General features: G+C 48.6%; 2 protein-coding genes across 2 annotated transcripts; one reads left to right on the top strand and one right to left on the bottom strand.

Annotated features, from left to right (window-relative positions):
• Positions 1-5,055: 5,055 nt before the first annotated feature.
• LOC139838061 (uncharacterized) lies at positions 5,056-20,334 on the top strand. The gene is made up of 3 exons (XM_071827415.1): positions 5,056-6,103; positions 7,423-8,736; positions 19,889-20,334. Exons 1-3 carry the CDS (start codon positions 5,056-5,058, stop codon positions 20,332-20,334), a joined length of 2,808 nt encoding a protein of 935 aa, XP_071683516.1.
• Positions 20,335-21,969: 1,635 nt separating this feature from the next.
• Positions 21,970-24,503, bottom strand: LOC127342837 (G-type lectin S-receptor-like serine/threonine-protein kinase LECRK3). The gene has a single exon (XM_051368849.2). It carries the CDS (start codon positions 24,486-24,488, stop codon positions 22,020-22,022), a length of 2,469 nt encoding a protein of 822 aa, XP_051224809.1. The 5' UTR covers positions 24,489-24,503; the 3' UTR covers positions 21,970-22,019.
• Between the last annotated feature and the right edge of the window lie 1,022 nt (positions 24,504-25,525).

The raw sequence follows: 25,525 nt of genomic DNA, 5'->3' as shown, positions 1-25,525 counted from the left end.
TCATATGTAACAAAGAGATTTTTCTCGACAGTTCTTCACACCCCAAAAATAAAGTAAGTTCATCATGCTGATTAGGAGTAATTTCATCATCACAATACAAATTTGCAGCACTCATTGGGTTCAAATTATCATTGGAGGAGCATTGAAAATTAAAATGACCCACTTCATGGCAAACTTCACAAATAAAAGGATAGAGGGCACAAACTTTTTTACCAAGATCATCTAGAGCCCTAAGCCACTTTCTAGTTTTTTCATTAATATGATGGATGCAATATTCATCTTTGACTTGATTAATTCCACAAGGTCTATGCATTCCACAAAAAATAACATGCTTATAGGAAATAGCATTCTTAGGAGTTTGAGCATGCTTATTGCAATAATTAACAACAATTTTATTCTTCATGCAAGCCTCTTTAAAAGGTTCATGATACTTATCAAAATTCTTTTTAGGGAATTCAAAATGAGAAGCAAAGGCTTTATAAAGATTTGCAGCAACTTGAGAGTCAAGACCATAAGTAGCACTCATATTTCGAAATTCATCGGTATCCATAAAGGCTTCAATGCATTCATAATCATAATTTATACCTGACTCTTTACCTTCATTGTTCTCCCATCCTTCAGCGTTCTCCTTAATCCGATCAAGAAGATCCCACCTAGCTTCAACCTCCTTGCTTGTGAAAGATCCCTCCGAACATGCGTCCAGATAGTCCTTATGTTGTCCTGAAAGCCTCGCATAAAAATTGTTAACAATAACATTATGGGGGAGCTCATGAATGGGACATTTGAGCATTGGTGACTTCAATCTCCCCCACGCTTGAGAAATACTCTCTCCATCACGAGGATAAAAGTTATAAATATAATTCCTATCAATATGCACTTCATGAGGAGGATAAAATTTAGAATAAAAGAGAGATGCAATTTCCTCCCATCCAAGAGAATGACTATTCTCCAACAATTTATACCAATGCGCCGCTTTACCAGACAGCGAAACAGAGAATAGCTTCTTCCTCACTTCATCCATAGAGATACCTGCACACTTGAATAGCCCGCATAATTCATGCAAAAACAGTAAATGATCTCCAGGATGGACAGTCCCATCCCCTTTATAGCGGTTATCCATAACGCGTTCAATAATTTTCATAGGTATTTTATACGGAATACTTTCAGCAGGTGGATTTAAAATATCAGAAGCATCATTAGAGTTATCGCATATGGGAGATAAAGCATTATCAGAGTAAAATAGTTCTTCCAAAGCTGAGGAGCAAAAAAGATTATTTTTATATAAACTAGCTTCCCCAAGCTTAGACTTATCCATAGTATTAGCAACAATGGTGTTCAAACTATTCATGCTAACATGTTCCATGGGTTTTTTAATTTTTGGATCAAACCATCCATGTCTTAAATCTGGAAATAAAGTAAGAAGCTCATTGTTGTCCATCATGCCTAACTAGTGTAAACAAGAAACAAAAAGTTGCAATTGCAGGATCTAAAGGAAATAGCTTCGAGCACAAACACAATGGCGCCAGAAAAGTACTGTTACCTGGAACCGGAGTATGAGTGCCTTTTACCTTTCCTCCCCGGCAACGGCGCCAGAAAAGTGCTTGATGTCTACGGGAGCTTCTATTCTTGTAGACAGTGTTGGGCCTCCAAGAGCAGAGGTTTGTAGAACAGCAGCAAGTTTCCCTTAAGTGGATCACCCAAGGTTTATCGATCTCAGGGAGGAAGAGGTCAAAGATATCCCTCTCAAGCAACCCTGCAACCACAAAGCAAGAAGTCTCTTGTGTCCCCAACACACCTAATACAATAGGTGCACTAGTTCGGCGAAGAGATAGTGAGGTACAAGTAATATGGATGAGTATGAGTGATAATAGCAATCTGAATGAAATATGGCAGCGAGTAAACATTCAACAAAACAGTAAACAAACGGAGATTCGATGCTTGGAAGCAAGGCCCAGGGATCCTGCTTTCACTAGTGGACACTCTCAACAATGATCACATAACAGGACTACTCTACACCCTCTTGTTGGATGATGAACACCACTAACTGTGTAGGATTACACGAACCCTCAAAGCCGGAGTTAACAAGCTCCACAATATTCAATGTTCATATTTAAATAACCTTAGAGTGTAAGATAGATCAACACAATCACACCGAGAACTAACATAGCATGCACACTGTCACCATCACACTATGAAGGAGGCATAGATCACATCAATACTATCATAGCAATAGTTAACTTCATAATCCACAAGAGATTACAATCATAGCCTACGCCAAGTACTAACACGGATGCACACACTGTCACCATTACACCGTGCAGGAGGAATAGAGTACTTTAATAACATCACTAGAGTAGCACATAGATAATATTCAACTTGATCACAAAGAGAGAGAGATGAACCACATAGCTACAGCGGAGCCCTCAGCCCCGGGGGTGAATTACTCCCTCCTCATCATGGAGGCAGCGATGGCGGTGAAGATGGCGGTGGAGACGGCGGTGGAGATGGCTCCGGGGGCAATTCCCCGTCCCGGCAGGGTGCCAGAACAGCGACTTCTGTCCCCCGAATTGGACTTTCGCGATGGCGGCGGCTCTGGATGGTTTTCTCTGTTTCCGTCGAACTGGTCGATGTTTTTAGGTCAGGGACGATTATATAGGCGGAGAGTCGGAGTCGGAGGGGCCACGGGGTGCCCAGATGATAGGGGGCGCGCCCCCCCTTGGGCCGCGCCGCCCTGTGGGCTGGGGCCCCCCTGGCACCCCTCTGGCCTTTCTCCGGTGCTCTGGAAGCTTCGCGTATTTCTAAGACTTTCGGTGTTGATTTCGTCCGATTCCGAAAATATTTCCTTACTAGGATTTCTGAAACCAAAAACAGCAGAAAACAGCAACTGGCCTTTCGGCATCTCGTCAATAGGTTAGTTCCGGAAAACGCATAATAATGACATAAAGTGTGAACAAAACATGTTGGTATTGTCATAAAACAAGCATGGAACATCAGAAATTATAGATACGTTGGAGACGTATCACTTCCTGACCTTCGATCAGTCCCTCTTCCTGAACTAGAGAATGAATGAGTTTCTTTCTATGTCGACCATTGGTGACGATATGAAAGTATCTCGTATTCGAATCTCCTTCCAACATGAACTGGGCCTTAGACCTCTGGTACCACTTGAGTTCGTCCTCACGAAGGAAGCCGGCTAACTTTGTATTATATTGACTTTTAAGGTCAATCTCATGCGTAGTCAGCGGTCGTTCCTCGGCGAGTACCTCTAAGTCATCAATATAAGATGATAGGCTGAGTTTCTCTTGTTTGAGCTGCCCTATCATGTGTCTAGCCCACCCTCCAAGGTATCTACATATCGAACGTAGTTTGTTATTCCACCTTTGGATTGGGGTGTTCCCAGCAACCGGCTTGTCCCAAATAATTCTAACCATATCCAAAAATTCATCCCGATTAAGCCATTCAAGTTCAAATTTAAATGGACGTCTACGTTGCAGCAATGGCTTCCCAGTAGATAATAAAATTGGAGCATGATCTAACAACTTCAATCCGAGAAAGAACTCGTACAGAGACTAGAGGGAATAAATTCCCAATCTGAGTCCATCAATACTCGATCTAATTTCTCGTTAGTAGGCTCCGGGAGACTGTTTGCCCAAGTAAACTGTCTCCCAACCATTGTAACCTCTCTCAAATCCAGACTGTCAATAACAACATTGAATAAGAAAGGCTAATGGGTGTCAAATCTGCCCATACTCTTCTCCTGAGGGCATCTAAGCAAGTTAAAATCTCCGCCTATAATGATAGGATGCGGATTGTCCTTTGCTAGATTAACCAACTCACGAAGAAAATCAGCCTTATCAACATACTGGGCAGCCCGATAGACAGAAACCAAACTCCACATGAAGTTATCAGATTTATTCCGGTGTAAAGTTTAATATGAAAATCACCTCCAGAATTATCCAAAATTTCCTAGTCTTAATTTGGATCCCAACTAATAAGCCATCAGAACGCCCCCGAGGCGGGCGGGATACCCAAACAAAGTCCTCCCCACGAAAAGGCGATTTAGAAAACTTGTTGAATAATTCTGTTTGCCCATCTCTGAAATAAGCAACAAAATCTAAAGCATGTTTCCCAATATTTTCAGCAATGTGTAAGTGTTTAGCTAAGTCCTTCGGACTTCTGCTATTCTTAAACATGCCATGCATTTGGAAACAATGGGAGATTTAGTCGCTAATTTAGTAAATGTTTTAACCTTCATGTGGTGCTTTTGGAAATCTAGGAATGAGCAGTTATTTAATAGAAAACAAGGATACCCAACACATGTATATTCATCAAATGGCTAATGCTCTAACCTAGAATTTGGAGATGGCAAATGTCTTGTAGGGATAAAATTCAGAGAAAAATGTCACAGCAAAGAAGCAATATTTACTGAGCAAGCAAGAAGCCAATTTCAGGGGCAAAGTCATCTACCTCCCCAGGTCAATCCATAAACTCTGATCTGATAATTACAGGATCCAATATCTTCTCGGATGCGGCATGGAAAACAAAGACTGCACTAGGATTGGCGTCGGCCGCAGCCACTGGAGTAGGCATACACTTTCAGATACAAGAGCAAGATTTCAAAGCTATCATGACGATTCAGGCTTCCATTCACACAACCTCTTCGGTGCTACATGCAGAAGCAGAGGCGCTACTTCTGGCTGCTATGATTGCTTCGAGACTTCCTCTACAACAACATATTAGAGATAGAGATAGATTCGGTTTACATGTTATGTAGTAGTTGATACAAACACCTCATGTAACCTTCTATATATACAAGATATGAGGGCCTCGGAGAATCAACCGAGTAGACCCGTTGCATCTACATGTTCTCTACTTTTACATGGTATCAGGCCGCCTTCTTCGCCGCCTCCACTAGTCGCCGATCGGAAGCCGAGATCGCTCTGTCCCCATTGCCCGCCGCACCACCGCTGCCATGGCGTCTCCCTCATCCGTTCATCCGCAATACCACCTGGGCGCCCCGCCCTCCGACAAGCTCACCCGCAACAACTACCCAGGATGGCGTGCACAAGTCCTCCCGCCGATCTGTGGCGCTCGCCTCGTCGGTCTGCTCACCGGAATCGATGCCGAGCCCCCAGAAGTCCTGGAAACCAAACCAGCAGACAAGGACGCCGACAAACCGGCGGAAATAACCCGGCATACGACGACTGGACCGCTCGTGATCAGATCGTCCTTGGGTATCTCCTCCAATCCCTCTCCTCTGAAGTCCTACCGCATGTTCAGAGGATTGAGCACGCCGCCGGAGTCTGGCAGGCCATCGAGGAGATGTTCGCCTCTCAAAGCGAGTCCAAGATCACGAATCTACGGATCACCCTGGCGAATACAAAGAAAAACAATGATTCTACTGCGACGTTCCTCACCAAGATGCAGGTGATCGTCGATGAGCTTGCCTCTGCAGGCTGTCCGGTGCCCACACGCGAGCATGTCTCCTTCATCCTCGCCGGTCTCGGACTGAGTTACAACTTGTTGGTTGCTGCCCTCGGTGTCGTTACGACGCCGATATCCCTTGCCAACCTCTATGCCCAGCTCCAAGCATATGATGAGCGCCAGGCTATGCTAGCTGGTCCGTCCGAAATGACCTTCGAGACCAGCGCAAATCTTGCATCTCGCCAGCAGCGCCAATACGGACAACAGTCCAACAACCGCACCCGCGGTGACCGCGGTGATCGCCGTTCTGAGGGTCGGGATGATCGACGTGCATACAGCAACTACTCTGATGACCGGTCGCAGCAGTCTGGACGTGGTGGTGGTCGTGCGCAAGGAGGAGGCCGTGGCCGTGGTCATCGCCGCACCACGCCGTGGGTCGATGTCACGTGCCAAATCTGCGGACGTGATGGACATCCTGCCAAGGACTGCTGGTACCGATGGACTGATGGTGATGACGACTCCTTCGAAGGAAAAGGAGCTCATGTTGCTTCCTATGGCATAGACACAAATTGGTATTCTGACACCGGTGCAACGCATCATATCACCAGCGAGCTCAACAATTTGACCGTTCGAGACAACTACCAGGGCTCTGACAAGGTCAACACTGCAAACGGGCAAGGTATGGAAATTTCCCATGTTGGTCATTCTATTGTTCATCACCCTGCTCGAAATTTCCATATTCGCAACATCCTTCATGTTCCCACCGCCTCTAGAAACCTACTATATGTACATCGTTTCACCCTTGATAATGGTGTCTTCATCGAGTTTCATCCGTTTTTCTTTTTGATCAAGGATCAGGTCACCCAAGCAATTCTTCATAGAGGCCGATGTGTTGGTGGACTCTACCCCTTTATTTCCTCCCTGGTGTCCCCTCAAGATTCAAAGCATGCCTTCGTCGTCGTCAAGCCCTCACAAGACAAGTGGCATAGTCGCCTAGGTCATCCATCTATAGTGATTGTTAGACAAGTTGTTAGCAAAAATAATCTCCCTTGTAGTAGTCAGTCTTCCTTAGAGTCTATTTGTGATTCCTGTCAGCAAGCTAAAAGTCATCAGCTACCTTACCCTATTTTCACGAGTGTATCTTCAGCTCCCTTACAATTAGTTTTTACTGATGTATGGGGTCATGCACCTACTTCTGTTGGTCGCCATAACTACTATATAAGTTTTATTGATGATTATAGTAAATTCACCTGGATCTATTTACTCAAAAAGAAGTCTGATGCGTTTGATGCTTTTGTCAATTTTCAAAAACTTGTTGAAAGGAAACTTGATCGAAAAATCCTTACTGTACAATCTGACTGGGGAGGAGAATATGTCAAGCTTAATTCTCTTTTTCAGTCTCAAGGCATTTCCCATCTAATCTCTTGTCCTCATGCTCATCAGCAAAATGGTGCTGCTGAACGCAAACACCGTCACATTGTTGAAGTTGGCTGGTCTCTCCTTGCTCATGCTCATATGCCTCTGAAATTTTGGGATGAAGCCTTTCTTACTGCCACTTATCTCATCAATATGTTACCTAGCAAGGTTATTCATAATGACACCCATGTGCATCGTCTCTTTGGTACTCAACCAGACTATCAATCCCTGCGTGTGTTTGGCTGTGCCTGTTGGCCCAATCTGCATCCATATAACCAACGCAAACTTGCTTTTCGCTCCAAGGAATGTGTCTTTCTAGGATATAGTCCTCGCCATAAGGGAGTTAAATGTCTAGAGGTTGCCACGGGTCGTGTGTATGTCTTTCGCGATGTTGTCTTTGATGAGATCGTGTTCCCCTTTCAAACTCTTCACCCAAATGTCGGTGCTCTTCTCCGTCGCGAGATCCTCTTACTTGATTCATCTCTTCTCAATTTTGATCAAGGGGGTGACAATACTAATGATTCACGTGCGGATAATTTTCCTACTAATCCTGTGCCTAGTTCTCCTTGTTGTGTTTCTCAGGAAAATACAGGTCATCAGCTGGCTACAGGGAAAATTTGGCCCAAAACGGAGAAAATCTGACTCAAAACAGCTCACATGAAATATCGGCAGAAGAGGACGAGGGCGCGGGACACGGTGCAGATTTTCTGACAGAATCGGCATCCTCCTCGGATCATGCGTCATCGGATCGCGCGCCGACCGCGTCGGACGCGTCACCTGCGTCGCCTGCAGCGATGTCTCACTCGTCGCGTGCGCGTGGAGACCACGTCGGCCCCTCACGCGCGACAGCTACTCCGGGATTCTCTGCGCGTGTAGCCTCCCCGCCTCACCCTCCACACACGGCCACACCGGTGGTCACTGGATCTTCTGTGTCACGCGGGATCAGCACAGCAGCAGCAGAAGATTCCTCCAGCGTGTCTCCTGGTGGCGGATCCTCTGTGCCCTCTTCAAGCGTAGCCCAACCTGTGCAACAGCAGAACGTCCGCCGATCTACACGCTCCCGACAGCCTCGCAAGTACACCGACGGTACAGTACCATGGTGCCTCTTGTCTACTGTTGCTGAACCGCAAAATGTGCAAAGTGAGTTGGCTATTCCGCAATGGAAAGAAGCTATGGATGAAGAATATGGTGCTCTCATGCGAAATAAAACATGGAAACTTGTTCCTCCACGCTCAGGTGTTAATGTTGTTGACTGCAGATGGATATACAAGATCAAGCAAAAGGCCGATGGTTCTGTTGATAGATATAAAGCTCGTCTTGTTGCCAAAGGGTTCAAACAAAGATTTGGTATTGACTATGAGGACACATTTAGTCCAGTTGTTAAAATTGCGACTGTCAGGTTAGTTCTCGTTGTTTCTGTGTCACGGGGATGGAGTTTGCGACAGTTGGATGTCAAGAACGCGTTTCTTCATGGTATTCTCGAAGAAGAGGTCTACATGAGACAACCTCCTGGTTATGAAGATAGAGGGAAACAGAACTATATTTGCAAGCTTGAAAAGGCGCTATATGGACTTAAACAAGCGCCTAGGGCTTGGTATGCCCGGTTGAGTTCTCAGCTTATTAAACTTGGGTTTGTTGCTTCCAAGTCTGATACCTCATTATTTATATATTGCAAGCGTCGTGTCACCGTCTACATGCTCATATATGTTGATGATATCATTGTGGCCAGTTCTTCAGAGCAAGCGACTCAGGCATTTTTAAAAGATCTCAGCAAAGAATTTGCATTGAAGGATCTTGGTAGTCTCCATTATTTCTTGGGCATAGAAGTTCATCAAGTTGCTGATGGTTTGCTTCTCAACCAGTCAAAGTATGCTCAAGATGTGCTGAAACGTGCAGGTATGAAACAATGTACAGGTGTGCCTACGCCATTGTCATCTTCTGAAAAGATCACTGCATATGGGGGAGATTTGCTAGGTCCTGAGGATTCTACAAGCTATAGGAGTATGGTTGGTGCTTTGCAATACCTTACTCTTACCCTCCCTGATATAGCATATGCAGTGAATAAGATTTGTCAATACCTACATGCACCCACTACAGTTCATTGGACAGCTGCTAAAAGGATACTGAGATATATCTGTTATCACCAGATTTTAACCAAGTCAGGAGGTGGGCCGTGATTGAGATGGGCTTGGAGAATATACGCGGGAAATATTCATGAATCGGCCTCGTGCAAGAGTTTGGGCTAGATTGCCCGTGTATCTGTAAATTATAGTAGGTTACGTGTCGGTTAGAATTAAAAGATAGAGTTTAGCTCGTGCACGGTTGGGATTATTCCCAAGTTAGAAAGTCTACGGACTATAAATATGTATCTAGGGTTATTGAGAAAGGAGGACGATCACGTTCACAACAAACCAATCTAGGCGCATCGCCACCCCTTGTTTCGAGGGTTTCTTCCGGGTAAGCGCTATGCTCCCTAGATCGCATCTTGCGATCTAGGCAGTATCTTGTTTATTCGTTGTTCATCTGTTGCTCGTACTGAAGCCTTTTTGATGGCGAGAAACACCATTATCATAGATATATTAGGGTTTGCATCGATATTTACTTGATGTATTCGCTTAGCTTTGCCATCCCTAGTTATCTAGCTGTCCTTACACCTATCTTAGGTGTAAGGACAGCACCTTGCTTAGTCTTTATTTGGTAGATCCGATCTATTACGATTGTTCCTTGTTCTTCAAGGGTTAGTTTGATATCCATATGGTTAGGCCTTGCAAATGGATTGAAGGATCCAGTAGGGCGTGAGGTACGGTTTGCTGATCCTAGACGGGATGTTCCGAGGATCAACTACATGTTGGTTTTTAGGCCTTTTCTAGGGTTAATTTTCCGTCATCTTTCGTACCTGCCAGGCTCAATTACGTGCAAGATGTTCCGGTTGTGTGGTGAAAACCCTAAATCGTCGTAGATCGTTTTAGCTTAGTATTGATCAAGCAGGACCACCATGTTATCGTAGATCCAATACGAATCATGGGTGGATCGGCTCCATGAGCCGATTCGCAGGATAACCTGAGAGTCGATCGAGGCTCGTATTTAATGTTTACGTGTATGCCATGCAGGAAACTATTCGAAGCAATCCATCACCTTCCTGACCAGGTATAGGTCAGGTGGCACGCCCTTGCACCAGCTTGGACGTGTGCCGGAGCATTGCGGGCCGTCGCCCGAGGGACCACGGCCCACCAGCAGTCCTGGGAGCCTCCCGGCTCTACGTGTTGCCCGTCGCTGCTCGCCGGTGGGTTTTGGTGGTCAACACATTCTGGCACGCCCGGTGGGACGTTCTTCTACATCAACTGCATCAACGTCTGCATCAGGGATGGCGGAAGACCCAGTCACATACGAAGATCTGACTGAGGAGTACAAGAAGAAGTATGACGAGATCAAAGCTCTCTTCGAAGCCGACCTCATCGGCTCATTCCAGAGGACCCGCTCACACGGCATTAGGTGGAAAGGGTTCTCAGCTGAAGGCGCTCTCGATGAAGTGGATCTGTCTACTTCTTCAGAAGAACGCACCAGAGCTCTACGCCAGGAAGTTAACTACATGGTAGCTCATTCGCTACACCGTCATTCCGAGAGCCTGGTGAACGCTTTCGAGCGCGTTGCGCTTCGCGTGGTCCAGGAAATCATGAAGCATCAGTATTCTCCGTCAGGACCTACACTAAGGACTCACCAAGGAGAGATGCCGCTCTACACCAGACCGCAGCTGCCGTTCTCGCTAGCAGCTCCAGAGCCGCCGGGTTCACCGGCGTTCGTCGTCTACAAGATTGGAGGCGACCCTGCTGATTACCAGTTCATGCTGGAACCGCCTAAGGAAATCCCGCATGGATACACATGCATGTACGTGCCAGACTGCAACAACTTGGTGCGCACGAACCAGACTACAGCAGGAGGAATTTCTGGAGCCACAAGAGGAATTTCTGGAGCCACAGGAGCAATTACTAGAGGAGACGCCGATAAGCAGGCGTGGCTGGCTAAATACGCCACCCCAACAGATCAGAAAAATTCAACCCCTGCAGCTCCTACAGTGTACCAGATCAGCGCAATCTTGAGAGACCAGTTCGGCATGGTGCCGAAAAGAAGGGCAATCGGCTATTCCAAGCCGTACCCCAACGAGTATGATGTGATTCCACTGCCGCCCAAGTATCGGCTCCCTGAGTTCTCAAAGTTTAGTGGCTCAGAAGGCTCTAGTTCAATTGAGCATGTGAGCCGATATTTGGCACAGTTGGGCATGATCTCAGCATCAGACCCGCTACGCGTAAGGTTTTTTGCGCAGTCTGTCACGGGATCGGCTTTTGGATGGTACACCTCGTTGCCACCAGATTCAATCCGGACGTGGAAGCAGATGGAAGAGCAGTTCCACATGCAATATCATTCAGAAGCTTCCGAGGCTGGCATTGCCGATCTGGCACAAGTACGATAGAGGCGCGGAGAAACAGTGTCAGAATACATTCAGCGCTTCAGGGACGTGAGGAACCGATGTTATTCGGCTCGTTTGAATGAGAAAGAAGCGGTTGATCTGGCAGTGGTAGGTCTCGCGTCGCCGATCAAGGACATGGCTTCCCAAGAGGAGTACACTTCACTGGCGCATATGGTTCAAAAACTTTCATTGTATGAACAGCGCCACCCAGAGTTGTACCAGGACAAATTCAAACGCGCGATAAGCCTGGTTGAGACAGAAGAGGATGAAGACTCGCAGGAGACCAGGAAGTAGCCGTGGCTGAATGGGCTCGGGGGCAAACCCCGTGTCCTGCAAGTGGGTTAAACCACAAGGTCCTGCAAAAGGGTTTGACTTCGACGTAAGTAAAGCTGAGCAGATTTTCGATCTTTTGCTTAAGGAGAAGCAGCTGAAGTTACCCGAAGGCCATAGAATCCCCACGGTACAAGAGATGAACGGAAGGCCATACTGTAAGTGGCATCATTCGTTCACCCATACCACCAGCGACTGCAAAGTGTTGCGTCAGCAGATCCAAATGGCGATAGAACAAGGCCGCCTGATTTTCAGCCAGTATGCCATGAAAGTGGACACGCAACCGTTCCTTGCCGTCAACATGGTGGAGTACAGTTACCCTACGAGGCGTCAGCCAGATTTCTCGTTCAGTATTAACATGGCAGGGCCTGTATACCACCCTGGCAAGGACAAAGAAGAGAGCAGTCGTGCTCGTGGTAAGGACAAGGAGGAGGCCGGTTCACGCGACCGACCCCGATATGATGACAAACGGTACATCACCGAGGAACAAGTGAGAAGCGTGCGGTACCAACGGCCACTCTCCGAGCACCTTCTTAACAAATATGAGCGTCAATATGACCAACGCCGGCGGTATGACACGGCTGACGAAAGAGATCGTCGGCTTAACGTCAACGATAGAAAATATCATCGGTATGATAGAGACGACGAAGGATATGAGCGTCGCGCTAAGGGAAGGTCAAGAGAGCAAGAAGACATGGACCGACACTGGGATTGTCCCTTCTTTAAACACTGCTGGGACTCAGGAATGAGCCGATTGCCTACAATCGAAAGCTGCCCAGAATGTAGACCAAAGAAGAAGGACGCCGGAGACGTGTCAGTGTTCAAACGTCTAGGGCCTCTCCCATCTCGGAACAAACAAGCTGAGTCCTCTCGAGTGGAAGATCTCGAGGAGTTGGAAGATGAAGAAGAAGAAGAAGAAGAAGAAGAAGATAGATACAACCGACCAAGGTGGTGCCCTGATGGACTCAGCCACTCTCAGAAGCGTAGGGTGCAGCGGCTACATAGTTTGGAGGGAGCCGAGAGGTTATACCTGCACACGCTGAGAAAGGCGCGGCCCGATCTGGCCGTGAAAATTCAGCAAACTTTGGACGAAGAGGGTCGTCCACAGAAGAAAGAGTGGCGCCCCAAACCAAAGAAAGCCGATGATCAGACATCGGCTAGCACAAACATGGTGTTCATACTTCCGTCGGAGTTTTGTGCACCAAGAGCAGAAGAGGCATCTGTAGCACAACTTGACTGCGGCCCACGGCTAGTTATCTTTGAGAAGCTGCGAGAAAGGAGCTACAGACACCTAAAGGCCCTGTACTTGAAAGGTTATATCAACGGGCAGCCTGTCAACAAGATGTTGGTTGACACGGGAGCGGCAGTCAATATAATGCCGTACTCCATGCTACGTCGCCTGGGACGCTCTAGCGCGGATCTGATCAAAACCAACGTCACATTGAGCGACTTCAACGGCCAAGAATCAGAAGCGCAAGGTGTTCTAAGAGTGGATCTGACTGTAGGCCGCAAAACCATCCCCACGTCATTCTTCATCGTCGACAGCAAAAGCACCTACGTTGTCCTGCTAGGGAGGGATTGGATTCACGCCAACTGCTGCATTCCGTCCACAATGCACCAATGCTTGATACAGTGGGATGGAGATGAAGTGGAGGTCGTCCATGCAGATGACTCAGCCGAAATCTCAACGGCTGGCATGAACATTTGGGATGCGGTAGACCAAGAGCCACTCTCTGGAGTCAGTTTGGACGGCTGTGAGCGCATCGAAGTGACAAAAAACGGGGTGAGGCTGGTCTTATCCACCGGCCTGACAGTATAGCAAGAGCAAAGTCTATGGACGTACGTAACAAGGCCGATCCCTGTGATCGGCCCCAAAAAATAAGAAGTAATGATCTCAACACAAGCATGTCACGTAGATATAGTAGACCACAAACAAGATGTAAACCTTCATTGAGCAATGCAATCAAAATGGGGGCCGATTCCAGCAATCGGCCCATATTATCCTCGCCATACGTTTTGCCTGTGTTGAGCATCGATCTAGCAGGTGACGGAAAGCTAGGGTATGGGTTTACATCGGCTGATGAGCTAGAACAGGTTGACATTGGTCCTGGGGATAAGCCACGACCAACTTTTATCAGCAAAAAGTTAGATCCGCACTTGAGGAGCCTGATGATAGCTCTGTTGAAAGAATACCCAGATTGCTTTGCATGGGATTACATAGAGATGCCTGGGTTAGATAGGAGCATAATTAAGCATCGGCTCCCTCTCAAGAAAGGATTTCGGCCGTTCCAGCAACGAGCACGTCAGAAGAAGGCCAAAATTCTTGAAGAAGTCAAAAAAGAAATCAAGAAAGTGTTGGATGCCGGGTTCATCAAGCCATACAGACAGGATGACTGGAGAGCCGATATCTTCAACTACGTGAAAGATTCGGCTCGGGGGGCACCTAAACGGAGCATACATGGACAGTGAAACATGGGGGCCTATGCATAAAAAATCGGCCAGTAAAAAAACAAGTAAATGTCATACAAATCATAGCCGATGCACAGACATCGACTTCAGAATAAAAAAGCCGATGCATAGCCATCGACTCTAGAGGAAAAGCTCGATTGAGCAGTTATCAGCAGTTATCAGATTACAAAGGGAGGCTCTACTGAAGGAATGCACTAAGGGCACGAAGGGCGTCAGCACGGACACGATCCACCTCGGCGATCTCGGCCTCATCATCCTCGTCCTTGCATGTCACCAGCTGGCTGTTCAGGGCGCGTAGTTCAGCCAGATCAGTCTTCAGTTCAGCTTTGAGGCCTTCTGCTTCCTCTCGGGAGCGGGCAATAAGAGCTTCCTTATCTTGGATAAGCTGTTTGGTTACCCTGACCCTCTCTTCAAGGTTCTCTAGTTCCTTGTGCAGGTTCTCGAGTTCGGTGCTGCTGACAGAAGTGTCAGTTTTGGTGTCCAGGGCAGCCTTTTTATCATTAAGCCATTGATACTTGTCTGCAATATCGGCCTTTAGCGGGAGCTGGGCGTGGCGAAGGTCAATTCTCTGACGAGCCAACTTCACCCTTGACCTGAAGGCTGACAGAGTCACGACTGGCCAGAGTTTCACCTGCAGTGTCACCGGGAGATGGGGCTGAATGTCTTCAAGAATGCCCTTTACCTCCTCGGGGTTTTCAATCAATGTCTCAATTGAAGAGGAGAGCAAAGCCCTGAGACGCTGGAGTTGTCCATGGGTAGTGCTGGGTCCTGGCTCTTCACTGGCCCTGGAAGTAGCTGGTTCGATGGACTCAGGGTCGAACGTCAGCAAGCTTGAGAGGTCATAACCCTGACAGACAAACAAGAACAGCGTCAGCATGCAGCAAAAGAAAAGGGTAGAGCCAAGGGAATGGAGTGTACCTCTCCTAAGACCGGAGGGACAGCCGATGTTGTGGTGATCGGCTTTTCTGTGGGCTTGGCTAGGTTGGCCACCTTGTCAGCCGCGCTCTTTGAAGTCGCTAGGTCCAGGGTGGTGGATGGCATCAGTACCTCCTCGACGTCCCCACTAGAAGTGTCATCAGTCTACAAAGGAAGTGGTCAGCCGAGGCGAGTAACGATGGGTTGGTATGAAATATGAGCCAGGGGAATAATTACATTTGAAACCTCCTGGCTTGGTGAAGAAGCTTGCGGTTCTTTGCGAGCTCTCTTGACGCATCGGCTCTTGGTGCGCAGCCCTGTTCTGATGGGAGCTTGGGAGGAAGCAGGTTCAGGAGCTGACCTTTTCTTGGAAGCCGACGGTGGCAAGTCTGGTTGGCTCTGCGTGGTGGTTTTCCCAGAGTTGCCCGAGCTGGGATTCTCTCGACTGGACTGTGTCTCCTCGCTAGAGTTTTCTTCAGTAGAGGTCTGTGAAAGAAATACAAGCATGTTGCAAAAACCTGGAAAGGTGGATGAAATTAACCAAGGCATGGATCAGCTTACGTGCAAACTTTCTTGAGCGGGGGTAGGGTTTTGGCGCTTCAAGGTCTTCCTGGCAGCTACTTTCCTTACTGCTTTTCTCGCCTTGATTGAGGCTCGGGGGGCAGCTGGCCCAGAAGATGCTGTGCTCTTAGGAGCCGATTTTGGCGGAATCGGCTGACTCTGCATCACAACCTTCTTCAAGGGTGGTGAGCTCTTGCAGAAGAGAACCACTGGAGCCGGGGGAAGGAACTTGAAGGAGGAGCCATCCTCATGTACAGGTTCTGGACCATCTTGTTGCTGCAAGGAAACAGAGTCAGGTTACAAACAATCATTATGAACCACTGCAAGAAATTTGTGAGTAGTGGTACCTGTTCTGCAGGGATATCATATTCAGCATCAAGTTGTTTCAGCAACGGTCCTAGAGCTCTCCTAAAGGCGTGGGTCTTCCACATTGACCACCAGGTCTCAAAGCCATCGGTTGACGAGATGAAATGGAGGTTGTGAGGGATTGGAATTGCTAGAGCATCAAAGAAGGAGTAACACCTTTGGCCGGTGAGGACATCAGGCAACTCGGCTCTACTTTCTGTCAAGTGGTGAAGGAACAAGTGTGGAGACACCTGCCCAAGACCGAACTGCCGGGCTACTACGACCGGCTGGTAAGACTCATAACCAGGTTTGATGATCCTGTTAGAGGTGCTCATGCCAACTGGAAGGAAGCAGGGACGGATCATAATGGAATACAAGTGCCGAGTGCTAGGGTCATCGGCAAAGCTGTCTAGCCTGAAGGAGACTGGATTTTCAAAATCTCCAGATTTGGTGTAAGGAAAGAACAGGGGATTGTCCAGGCCCTGAAAGAAAATCCTGAACCATTCTGATGCTTCCTTAGGGATCAGTTTGCTGCCTGGAAGGCTATACAGAGCTTGGCCGTAGCTAGTGCGTCGGATCTGCTTCCCATTAGCATTTGGGAAGGTGCAAGTGGCCAAAGGTGGAGAGTTTGGGATCTGGTTCTGGAAGTACAGCTGAGCCCATAGCTGAATAAACCACCAGGGGCCTCCTGTTTTAACTGTCTTTTGGGAGAACAGTTTGACAGACATCAGTTGGAGAGATTGATAGACCTCTCCAAGGAATAGTTTGCCGATGCCAGGCTGAGTGCCTTTGGCAAGCTCATAGGCCAGGGAAAGGTAATTGTTGGTTGGGGCGAGTGAAGGGCCACAGAATATGAAGTGTTCCAACCAGAAGTTCAGGAAGGCCGTGTGTTCTTTCTCTGTCACAGGGCCTTTGGTTTTCATGTAACGTCTAAGGTAGGCACCCCAGCTGGTACACTCTGTTTTGGAGGAGAGGGTGAAAGGAACCTTTGGCAGCATAAAAGCAGAAGGGCTTGGGGATGCAATGTCTAGACCTGTGATCATGGCCACGTCTAGCAGAGTTGGTGTCATAGGGTCATGGCCAAACATGAAGCAATTCAGTGCATCAGACCAAAAGTAGCCGATGGTTTTCAGAAGGTTCTCGTTCTTCTCAAGGGGAGACAATGATAATGACAAAGCATCGGCTATCCCTATAGTTTCCCATGTGGCATAGTGAGTTTTCGATACTCTACTGTACCATGCCACCCAACCCTCAGGAGGATTAGGCCAGGCTCGTAGGCAGTCGGCCCAAGAAGTCAGATCTAAGTTCTGGTTTACGAAGGGAATTCTATTGGCCTCGCATGAAATTAAATGGGCAGGACTCTCGGAAGAACAGGGACCAAGACAAAGAGAATTTGGGAGAGAAGGATGCGGCAGTAGAATGTCTGAAACCTAAAATTAATAACGAAATAGGACATTAATTCAGGTGTTTGCTGTTAATCCTAACATATACTCAGATGGCAAGGAGCGGTTAAGGATTACCTTCAGACCGGCGACCGAAGCATTGGCGTTGGATGATTCCGCCATTGGATTCGCTGCAGAGTTGATTTGGAGCGATTGAGATCTGAGATTCGTGTGGCCGCGAGTTGGATCTGTTCGAACGGCGATTTGGGGATCTGAGTTTACTCTCTCAGACGAAGGTTGCAGGTTACCGTTTGAATAGGCGACTGATTTGGCCTTACTCGCATTTTATGGTAGAGGCCGGTGCGATGCCATCGGCTCTTTGGGTGTTGACTGACTTTGACTATCGGCGAGATCAATTGGAAACACTTCTTCATTAATAAAGGGGTTTTTTTGCAATGAAGAGCCGATTGCTCAAGGAAGGAAGAACAAAAGAAGAGCCGATTGCTCAAGAAACTACTACTAGTCCTATGCTAGTAGTTCCTATTCTATGGGCCGTCGCTGGCCTCGTCGTCGCCGTCATAGCTGCCGTCGGCACTGCTCCTGGCAAGCTCCTCGTCGCTGCTGCCGTAGCCCTCGGCAGAGGCTTCGTCCTCCTCCTCATCATCGTCGTCGTCCTCCCACCCGGCACGAAAGCGTTTTGCCGGTGGCTCGTCGGAGGAGGCGTCGTCCTCCTCTTCTTCCTCCTCGTCGAAGGGGGAGAAACTCGCCCAGGAGAAGAGGTCTTCCTCGCTCTCCGCTTCCAATTCCCCGTCGACGAGGAACCGGAGGTCCGCCTCCCCGTCGGTCAAGGACAAGTCGTCGTCTGACCCGACAGGGACGAGGGGTGCATCGTTCACCCTGACGGTGAAGTCCCACTCTTCGTCGTCCCAATGCTCGGGAGCTTCCTTCTCGTATTGCGCCATTAGGTCGTGCTCTGGTATCAGCTCACTGGAGGAGGAAGACTGGAAGGACAGGCCCGATGAGGCAGAGGAGGAGGAGGAGGAAGACATGGCTACAGTAGAAGGGGGTTTTTTGCCGATGGCTAGTACAGAGCAAGGGGATGAAGAGGCGAACTGTTCGGCGCGGTTAAATAAAGGGGATATAGTGGAGATTTAATGCCACAGCAGTTTCCGAGGAAGTGGTGCCAAAAAACTGTCAAATCGTGTAGAGAAGCTGAGAAGGCAAGGCATCATGATGAAAGGATACTGCGACGGTTCTGCTCTGCCACGACATGACCCTACGAAGAGAAAAACAGAGTGGTTTTGGAATTATCATTGCCAAAACCAGGGGGGCATGTGTTATCACCAGATTTTAACCAAGTCAGGAGGTGGGCCGTGATTGAGATGGGCTTGGAGAATATACGCGGGAAATATTCATGAATCGGCCTCGTGCAAGAGTTTGGGCTAGATTGCCCGTGTATCTGTAAATTATAGTAGGTTACGTGTTGGTTAGAATTAAAAGATAGAGTTTAGCTCGTGCACGGTTGGGATTATTCCCAAGTTAGAAAGTCTACGGACTATAAATATGTATCTAGGGTTATTGAGAAAGGAGGACGATCACGTTCACAACAAACCAATCTAGGCGCATCGCCACCCCTTGTTTCGAGGGTTTCTTCCGGGTAAGTGCTATGCTGCCTAGATCGCATCTTGCGATCTAGGCAGTATCTTGTTTCTTCGTTGTTCATGTGTTGCTCGTACTGAAGCCTTTTTGATGGCGAGCAACACCATTATCATAGATATATTAGGGTTTGCATCGATATTTACTTGATGTATTCGCTTAGCTTTGCTATCCCTAGATATCTAGCTGTCCTTACACCTATCTTAGGTGTAAGGACAGCACCTTGCTTAGTCTTTATTTGGTGGATCCGATCTGTTACGATTGTTCCTTGTTCTTCAAGGGTTAGTTTGATATCCATATGGTTAGGCCTTGCAAACGGATTGAAGGATCCAGTAGGGCGTGAGGTACGGTTTGCTGATCCTAGACAGGATGTTCCGAGGATCAACTACATGTTGGTTTTTAGGCCTTTTCTAGGGTTTATTTTCCGTCATCTTTCGTACCTGCCAGGCTCAATTACGTGCAAGATGTTCCGGTTGTGTGGTGAAAACCCTAAATCGTCGTAGATCGTTTTAGCTTAGTATTGATCAAGCAGGACCACCATGTTATCGTAGATCCAATACGAATCATGGGTGGATCGGCTCCATGAGCCGATTCGCAGGATAACCTGAGAGCCGATCGAGGCTCGTATTTAATGTTTACATGTATGCCATGCAGGAAACTAGTCGAAGCAATCCATCACCTTCCTGACCAGGTATAGGTCAGGTGGCACGCCCTTGCACCAGCTTGGACGTGTGCCGGAGCATTGCGGGCCGTCGCCCGAGGGACCAGGGCCCACCAGCAGTCCTGGGAGCCTCCCGGCTCTACGTGTTGCCCGTCGCTGCTCGCCGGTGGGTTTTGGTGGTCAACAATATCAGTGCCACAGTGGATATAGGACTGACTTTTATGCGATCTGGTTCTACATTGTTGAGTGCCTTTTCTGATGCAGACTGGGCTGGTTGTGTTCATGATCGCCGCTCAACTGGTGGTTTTGCTGTGTTTTATGGACCAAACTTGATTTCTTGGAGTGCTAAGAAGCAAGCAACTGTTTCTAGGTCCAGTACTGAAGCTGAATATAAAGCTGTGGCTGATGCCACGACAGAGATGATGTGGGTGCAGTGTTTACTTGCAGAACTTGGTATCAAGTTGACTCAAGCACCATGTCTTTGGTGTGATAATTTGGGAGCAACATATCTTTGTGCAAATCCGGTGTTCCATGCACGAGCCAAGCATATTGAGATAGATTTTCATTTTGTCAGAGAGAAGGTTAGAAGAGAACAGTTGGAGATTCGGTTTATCCCTTCCAAAGATCAAGTAGCAGATGGCTTCACTAAACCACTTCCTGTAAAAGCTTCTCTAGACTTTAGACATAATCTCAACTTGACGAAGTTGTGATTAAGGGAGGGTATTAGAGATAGAGATAGATTCGGTTTACATGTTATGTAGTAGTTGATACAAACACGTCATGTAACCTTCTATATATACAAAATATGAGGGCCTCGGAGAATCAACCGAGTAGACCCGTTGCATCTACCTGTTCTCTACTTTTACACAACATACATGTAGCATCTTGGCGGCAGCAGAAGCTTCACAATCGTCCAAGTTTGAGCAGGTTTCCTGGGAGATAAGGAAGCAGGTCGCTGAATATAGAAAGTTGATCGGATCTTCATCGGCAATATATCAAAAGAGACCTAAATTCAGTGGCTCACAACTGTGCCCACAAGGCTCTTACACAATCTGTGTCTAAGCCTATCTATATTTGCACTTCTTCAGCTCATAGAGGCTTCAAAGGTCCTATACTCTTAGCAATTCAGCAGATGCAATTCACATGCTTTGTAATACAGGCTGTAAACAGTCTATGAGTTGAATGAAATTTGGTACCTACGGTGCCTCAACTTGTTCAAAAAAAAGTGCTCATGCTCTTATGTCTGCCCTATTTAAAGCTCCAGTTATTAAAGAATTATGCATATCAATCTCGTGTTTACAATTTCTCATAATACACATACTACAGATATGTGCATACCAATCTTGTGTTTGTAATTTTTCAAAATAAGGTTGGAAGCTTTGTCATATGTTTTAGCTCTTATATTTATTTTCTCTGCGAATATAGGAATCGAGTTGCTGATTTTGCATCTCCCATCTTTATAACTTAGCAAACAACATAATCTATACAAAAAACAATCACAAGTTCTACAAAAATGTTAAGGTCATAGGCAAGAGGAGCCAAGAGATGACACCTAACTAAATTCAAGCTGTGGTGAATATGGTAAGCCGATGTTTTTACATGCATATTGATGTCAGTTCACAATTGTTAACCTCTTCTTTTGACATTATGCCACGGATTGTGTCACTTATAGTTATTTGTTCAGCGCTGCCTATTTTCAGGTTACTGCAACAAACCGATGCTGTGTCAGTAACTCAGTATACTTCGAAGACATATCAAGCCAACAAAAAAATGCATACTGCATCGGCTTGGTGTGTAGCTTCCATAGTTTTGGCTATGGAGTTTTGTTACTTGGTTCACCCTCAGCCCTCAACCTAGTGTGTTTTCATACCTTGCTGTTTTATTGCTCCACCCATGAGGATTGAGATCTCTTACCTCAACTTAATATTAGAGCCCTAAGAAATCAGATTTTGTATCCATTCATGGAGTGTTCATTCTAATATCAGTAGGCAAATTACTGTTTCCTTTCATCTATGGATCAAGTCCACAAAGAGAAATACATGTGTACTCATTATCCCTTTTCTTGCAATTTGATCTTTTCAGGATATTTGCAAGGGAATTCTCAAGAACATTAGACCTACCCTGCTGTGAAATGATGCTATGATGAAAACTAAAACTAAAATTTGGTTAGATAAGTTTTTGTTGATCTTTTCCAACAAACCAAATGACTTGGCGCTAATCATACAGAAAATGTGGTTATTGATTCTAACTAGAGGCAAAGGTATGTGGCCTCCGCACCATTTGGAAACTGCATTGCCACATGTTCAGATCAAGCCCGGCACGCATAAACTAGAACGAATAGTACAGGTACTAGTATTTCCTTGCATATAAAAATAATAAATGTGGGTCGTTTGATCTAAACAGAAGACACGAATAGAGGAGCCGATTCCATGTAACAAGCGGGTGGGTCAGGTAGCACCACCTGCTCAACCACCACACTCTCCATCATCTGGACGACATGGTGCATCGTCGGCCGGAGTGCTGGATTTGGCTCGATGCACCAGAACGCAACGCGCGCGAACCTCTCTACCCTCTCCAAGTCCGCTCCTGCGTCGTCGTCCTTGGGCAGTATAAGTTCAGTCCTCTGATTGCTAACCAACTGGCCCGCCCACCCAAACAACGTGACTGTCTCGCCCCCTCCCTGATCGAGCAACGGATCCTGGCACCTCCGGCAGCAGATCATCTCCAGCAGCACGACGCCGAAGCTGTACACGTCCGCCTTGGTGTCGATGCGCGCCTCGCTGCGGAACCACTCGGGTGCGATGTACCCGCGTGTGCCCCTGATGTTGGTCACGGTGGTGTGCACCTGCTGGTTGCCGAGTAGCTTGGAGATGCCGAAGTCCGTTATCTTGGGAGCGCACATGTCGTCCAACAGGATGTTGTCCGGCTTAATGTCGCAGTGGATGATCGGAGAAGCGCAGCCGTCGTGGAGGTACTCTATCCCTCTGGCGATGCCAAGCGCGGCCTCGGCGCGCCAGCTCCACGGCGGCCTCTCCGGCTTGAAGAGGAAGCTGCGGAGCGAGCCTCCTGGCATGAACTCCAGCACGAGCATCCGGTGCTTCCCCTCCTTGCAGTACCCGATCATGCGGACCAAGTTCCGGTGGTGGATCTGCCCGATTGACAGCACCTCGTTTGTGAACTCTCTCTCGCTGTACTCGTTCGAGTTAATCAGCCTCTTCACCGCGATGAGACGCGGCTGCTGCCAAGATTTTATTTTTCCTTGGTACACCTCGCCGAAGCTCCCTTTCCCCAGCAGTTTCTCGAAGCCGTTGGTAGCTTTGTGAAGCTCCTTCCAGCTGAAAGCTCTCACACTCAACAAGCCCTGGCTCTCTCTGTTCTTAGCGAGGTAGTGCTTTGCCACGAAGCCGCCGGCGATGGCCAGCAACACGAAGGCTACGCAAACTGTCACGGCTACTATTATTCTTGTCCTCGCCGACTGTCTCACGGCAGGACGATAGCTTGGCCGTACTTTAATCAGTGCCTTGGTCGTGACATCGCTCGCCTGCCGTCCGTTTGTCAGCGCCGCCACCTCCGCGCAGTCGGTTCCGCTGATCACTAACGCAGCAGTGCAGTAGCAGTCGTTGAGGCAGTAGTTCCGGCACTGGTCCTCCGTGACTGACGAGAACTTCTTGTAGTAGATCGATGTCTCCCAAGTGGTGTTGGGCAGCTCAACGAGCGTGTACTCACCAGTGCTGTTCTCGCCGTCGCAGCTCTGCGGCACGAACTCCGGCGTGCAACCGCTGTCCGTATGTTGCGGGTCGGCGTACGTGTACCCAACTGGGCACAGGCAGCGGAGCCGGTCCTTCTGCTCCGTACAGTACGACCCCGGGCCGCACAGGCCCTGCAGCCCGGACGTCCTCTTGTTGCAGCCGTCGCTGGGGAAGGCCCCCGACACGCTCCACGACGTGGTGTTGCCGCCGCCGTTCTTGGAGCGGACATAGACACGGACGATGCCGTCGGGGTCCATCCTGGCGAACTTGTAGGACTTGCTGGCGGTGTCGGCCGCCATGGGGGATATCAAGCTCTGGACGACGCCGCTGTGAAGAGTGTAGTTGAGGCCGCCCTGGTCGTCGAAGGTGACCGTGGTGTTACCGTCGGAGCTGTCAGTATGGGCCTGCCAGTAGGCGTTGTCCGGGCTGTTGCCGCTGAGAAGATCAACGTAGAGCACGACGTTGCCGTCCGTCTGGACGCCCATGCTGAACCGGCCGGTGTCGAACTCCGTGTCCGCGCGCCTGGAGATGAGCTTCCCCTGGGACCGAGAATCCATGGTCAAGGACTGGCCCGGCAACATCGTGTCCGTGGGGTACCAGAAGCTCTCCCACAGCACGCCGTCGCCGAGGAACCGGAGGTTGCCAGAGTCGAGGAGCACAAGCAGGGACCCACGCTCGAGGTTGGGGATCGGCGCCCTCCACAGCACCTTGTTGCCGCCGTTGGTGGTGTCGGTGAGCGCTAGCTGGCCGTCGGCGGTGACGCTGAGGACGGACTGCTCCGTGGCGAGGGCGACCGAGGACGACTGCTTGGCAAACCACACCACGGACTGCAGCTGGGAAGAGGTGCTGGTCTGACTCTGGCCGTCGCCTTCGTCGTCGTGGGAGCGGAACCATGTAGCGAGGAGGAACTTGCCCGAGTTGGACGCGTCGAGGGCGCGGAAGCCGAACGCGAAGACGCCGGACGGGCTGGTAATGTAGTTGGGTGGCATCATGGACACTCCGGCTGTGAGGTTGGTCGTCGGTGCAGCGGCTGCGAGCAACGACAGTGGTTGGTGGTGGTGCCCTAGCACGGCAAGGGATGCGGCGAGGAAGAGAGCTGGGCAAAATGATGCCATTGTGAGATGTTGGGCTCTGGCCACTTACCTTGGCTCTCTAGCCAGAAGCTGTTCTAATAATACCTCCAGTAGGATCGATGCGATGCGTGTGCACGCCCGTTTGAGCTGATTTTCGCGGAACATGCAGTGTACCGGGCACAAGACCCCCCGTGAAGTCTCCAACCTACGCCGTCTTTGACGGGCTCTTCGGCTCTTCCCGTCGTGTCCGCTTGTCGTGTTTTTTTCCCGCGATGTCTTATCCAGATAGTGGGCTTGACCTGTTGTCTTGGAGACTTGGACGGCCGGGGTCGTGGCGATAGTTCCTTGCTTGGAGTACTAGTACGTAATATTTCTGTTTTCTTGACCCAGGTGTCAACCTGTTGAGCACAGATGTAAAGCACAACTGACCATATGCATGCACTAGGTCTGCGTGACGGAAGGTCCACATGTGGAAATGTCGAAGAAGGATCTCAGACTGTCAGACCGACTATCCTACTTCAAAATCTTGCAAGCCTAGAAAACACCGACATAAATAGACACGAAGCATGCGTTTGTGACCGCGGAATCGAAAAATGCGTCTGCACCTAAGCCTAGCGGCTCGATGCATAGTAACCGAGCTGCCCATGGAGACACAAACGTGGTCCACATATGCGCCGCATTTGCATCTAGGCGGATGCTGCGCGGTCGTGCCGCAAGTCCGTGTTTGTTGTATCCCGGCCCGCTGGGCAATGACAGAGATAAGCAAACAAGTTATCATTACTATTGATTGGCCAAAAGGACTATCTTTATAGAGATGGTTAATCGAGTTAACCTAAAACTACGACGGCCGTCACCTGAGGGGCTGGCCTCGCCTGAGGTTGCATGTACGCCCGCCTCATGTCGACCGCGACGCCGCGAGCTTGCACCTTCGACTCCAGAGTCTGGCGGCATATGGCGTCCTCTGGAGGGTCTCGAACGACGGAGCAGTGCCCGCTGCTCGGCGCTTGCACCCTCGCCCACCTCGGCGTCGGGGAGAAAGCCCATGTAACATCCCATGTTTAGAGGCTAGAAAAAGAGAG

The sequence above is a fragment of the Lolium perenne genome, chromosome 3 (assembly GCF_019359855.2).
Source record: "Lolium perenne isolate Kyuss_39 chromosome 3, Kyuss_2.0, whole genome shotgun sequence".
Classification (NCBI taxonomy): domain Eukaryota; kingdom Viridiplantae; phylum Streptophyta; class Magnoliopsida; order Poales; family Poaceae; genus Lolium; species Lolium perenne.
This window is presented reverse-complemented; position numbering and strand designations above follow the sequence as displayed.

Bases quoted from the DNA above. Each gene is read 5' to 3' on its own strand.
- LOC139838061 (XM_071827415.1), top strand. From the start codon at position 5,056: ATGGCGTGCACAAGTCCTCCCGCCGATCTGTGGCGCTCGCCTCGTCGG. The intron at 6,104-7,422 runs GTATGGAAATTT...TGTGTTTCTCAG, and splicing joins CAACACTGCAAACGGGCAAG to GAAAATACAGGTCATCAGCT. The intron at 8,737-19,888 runs GTATGAAACAAT...TTTCTGATGCAG, and splicing joins AGATGTGCTGAAACGTGCAG to ACTGGGCTGGTTGTGTTCAT.
- LOC127342837 (XM_051368849.2), bottom strand. From the start codon at position 24,488: ATGGCATCATTTTGCCCAGCTCTCTTCCTCGCCGCATCCCTTGCCGTG.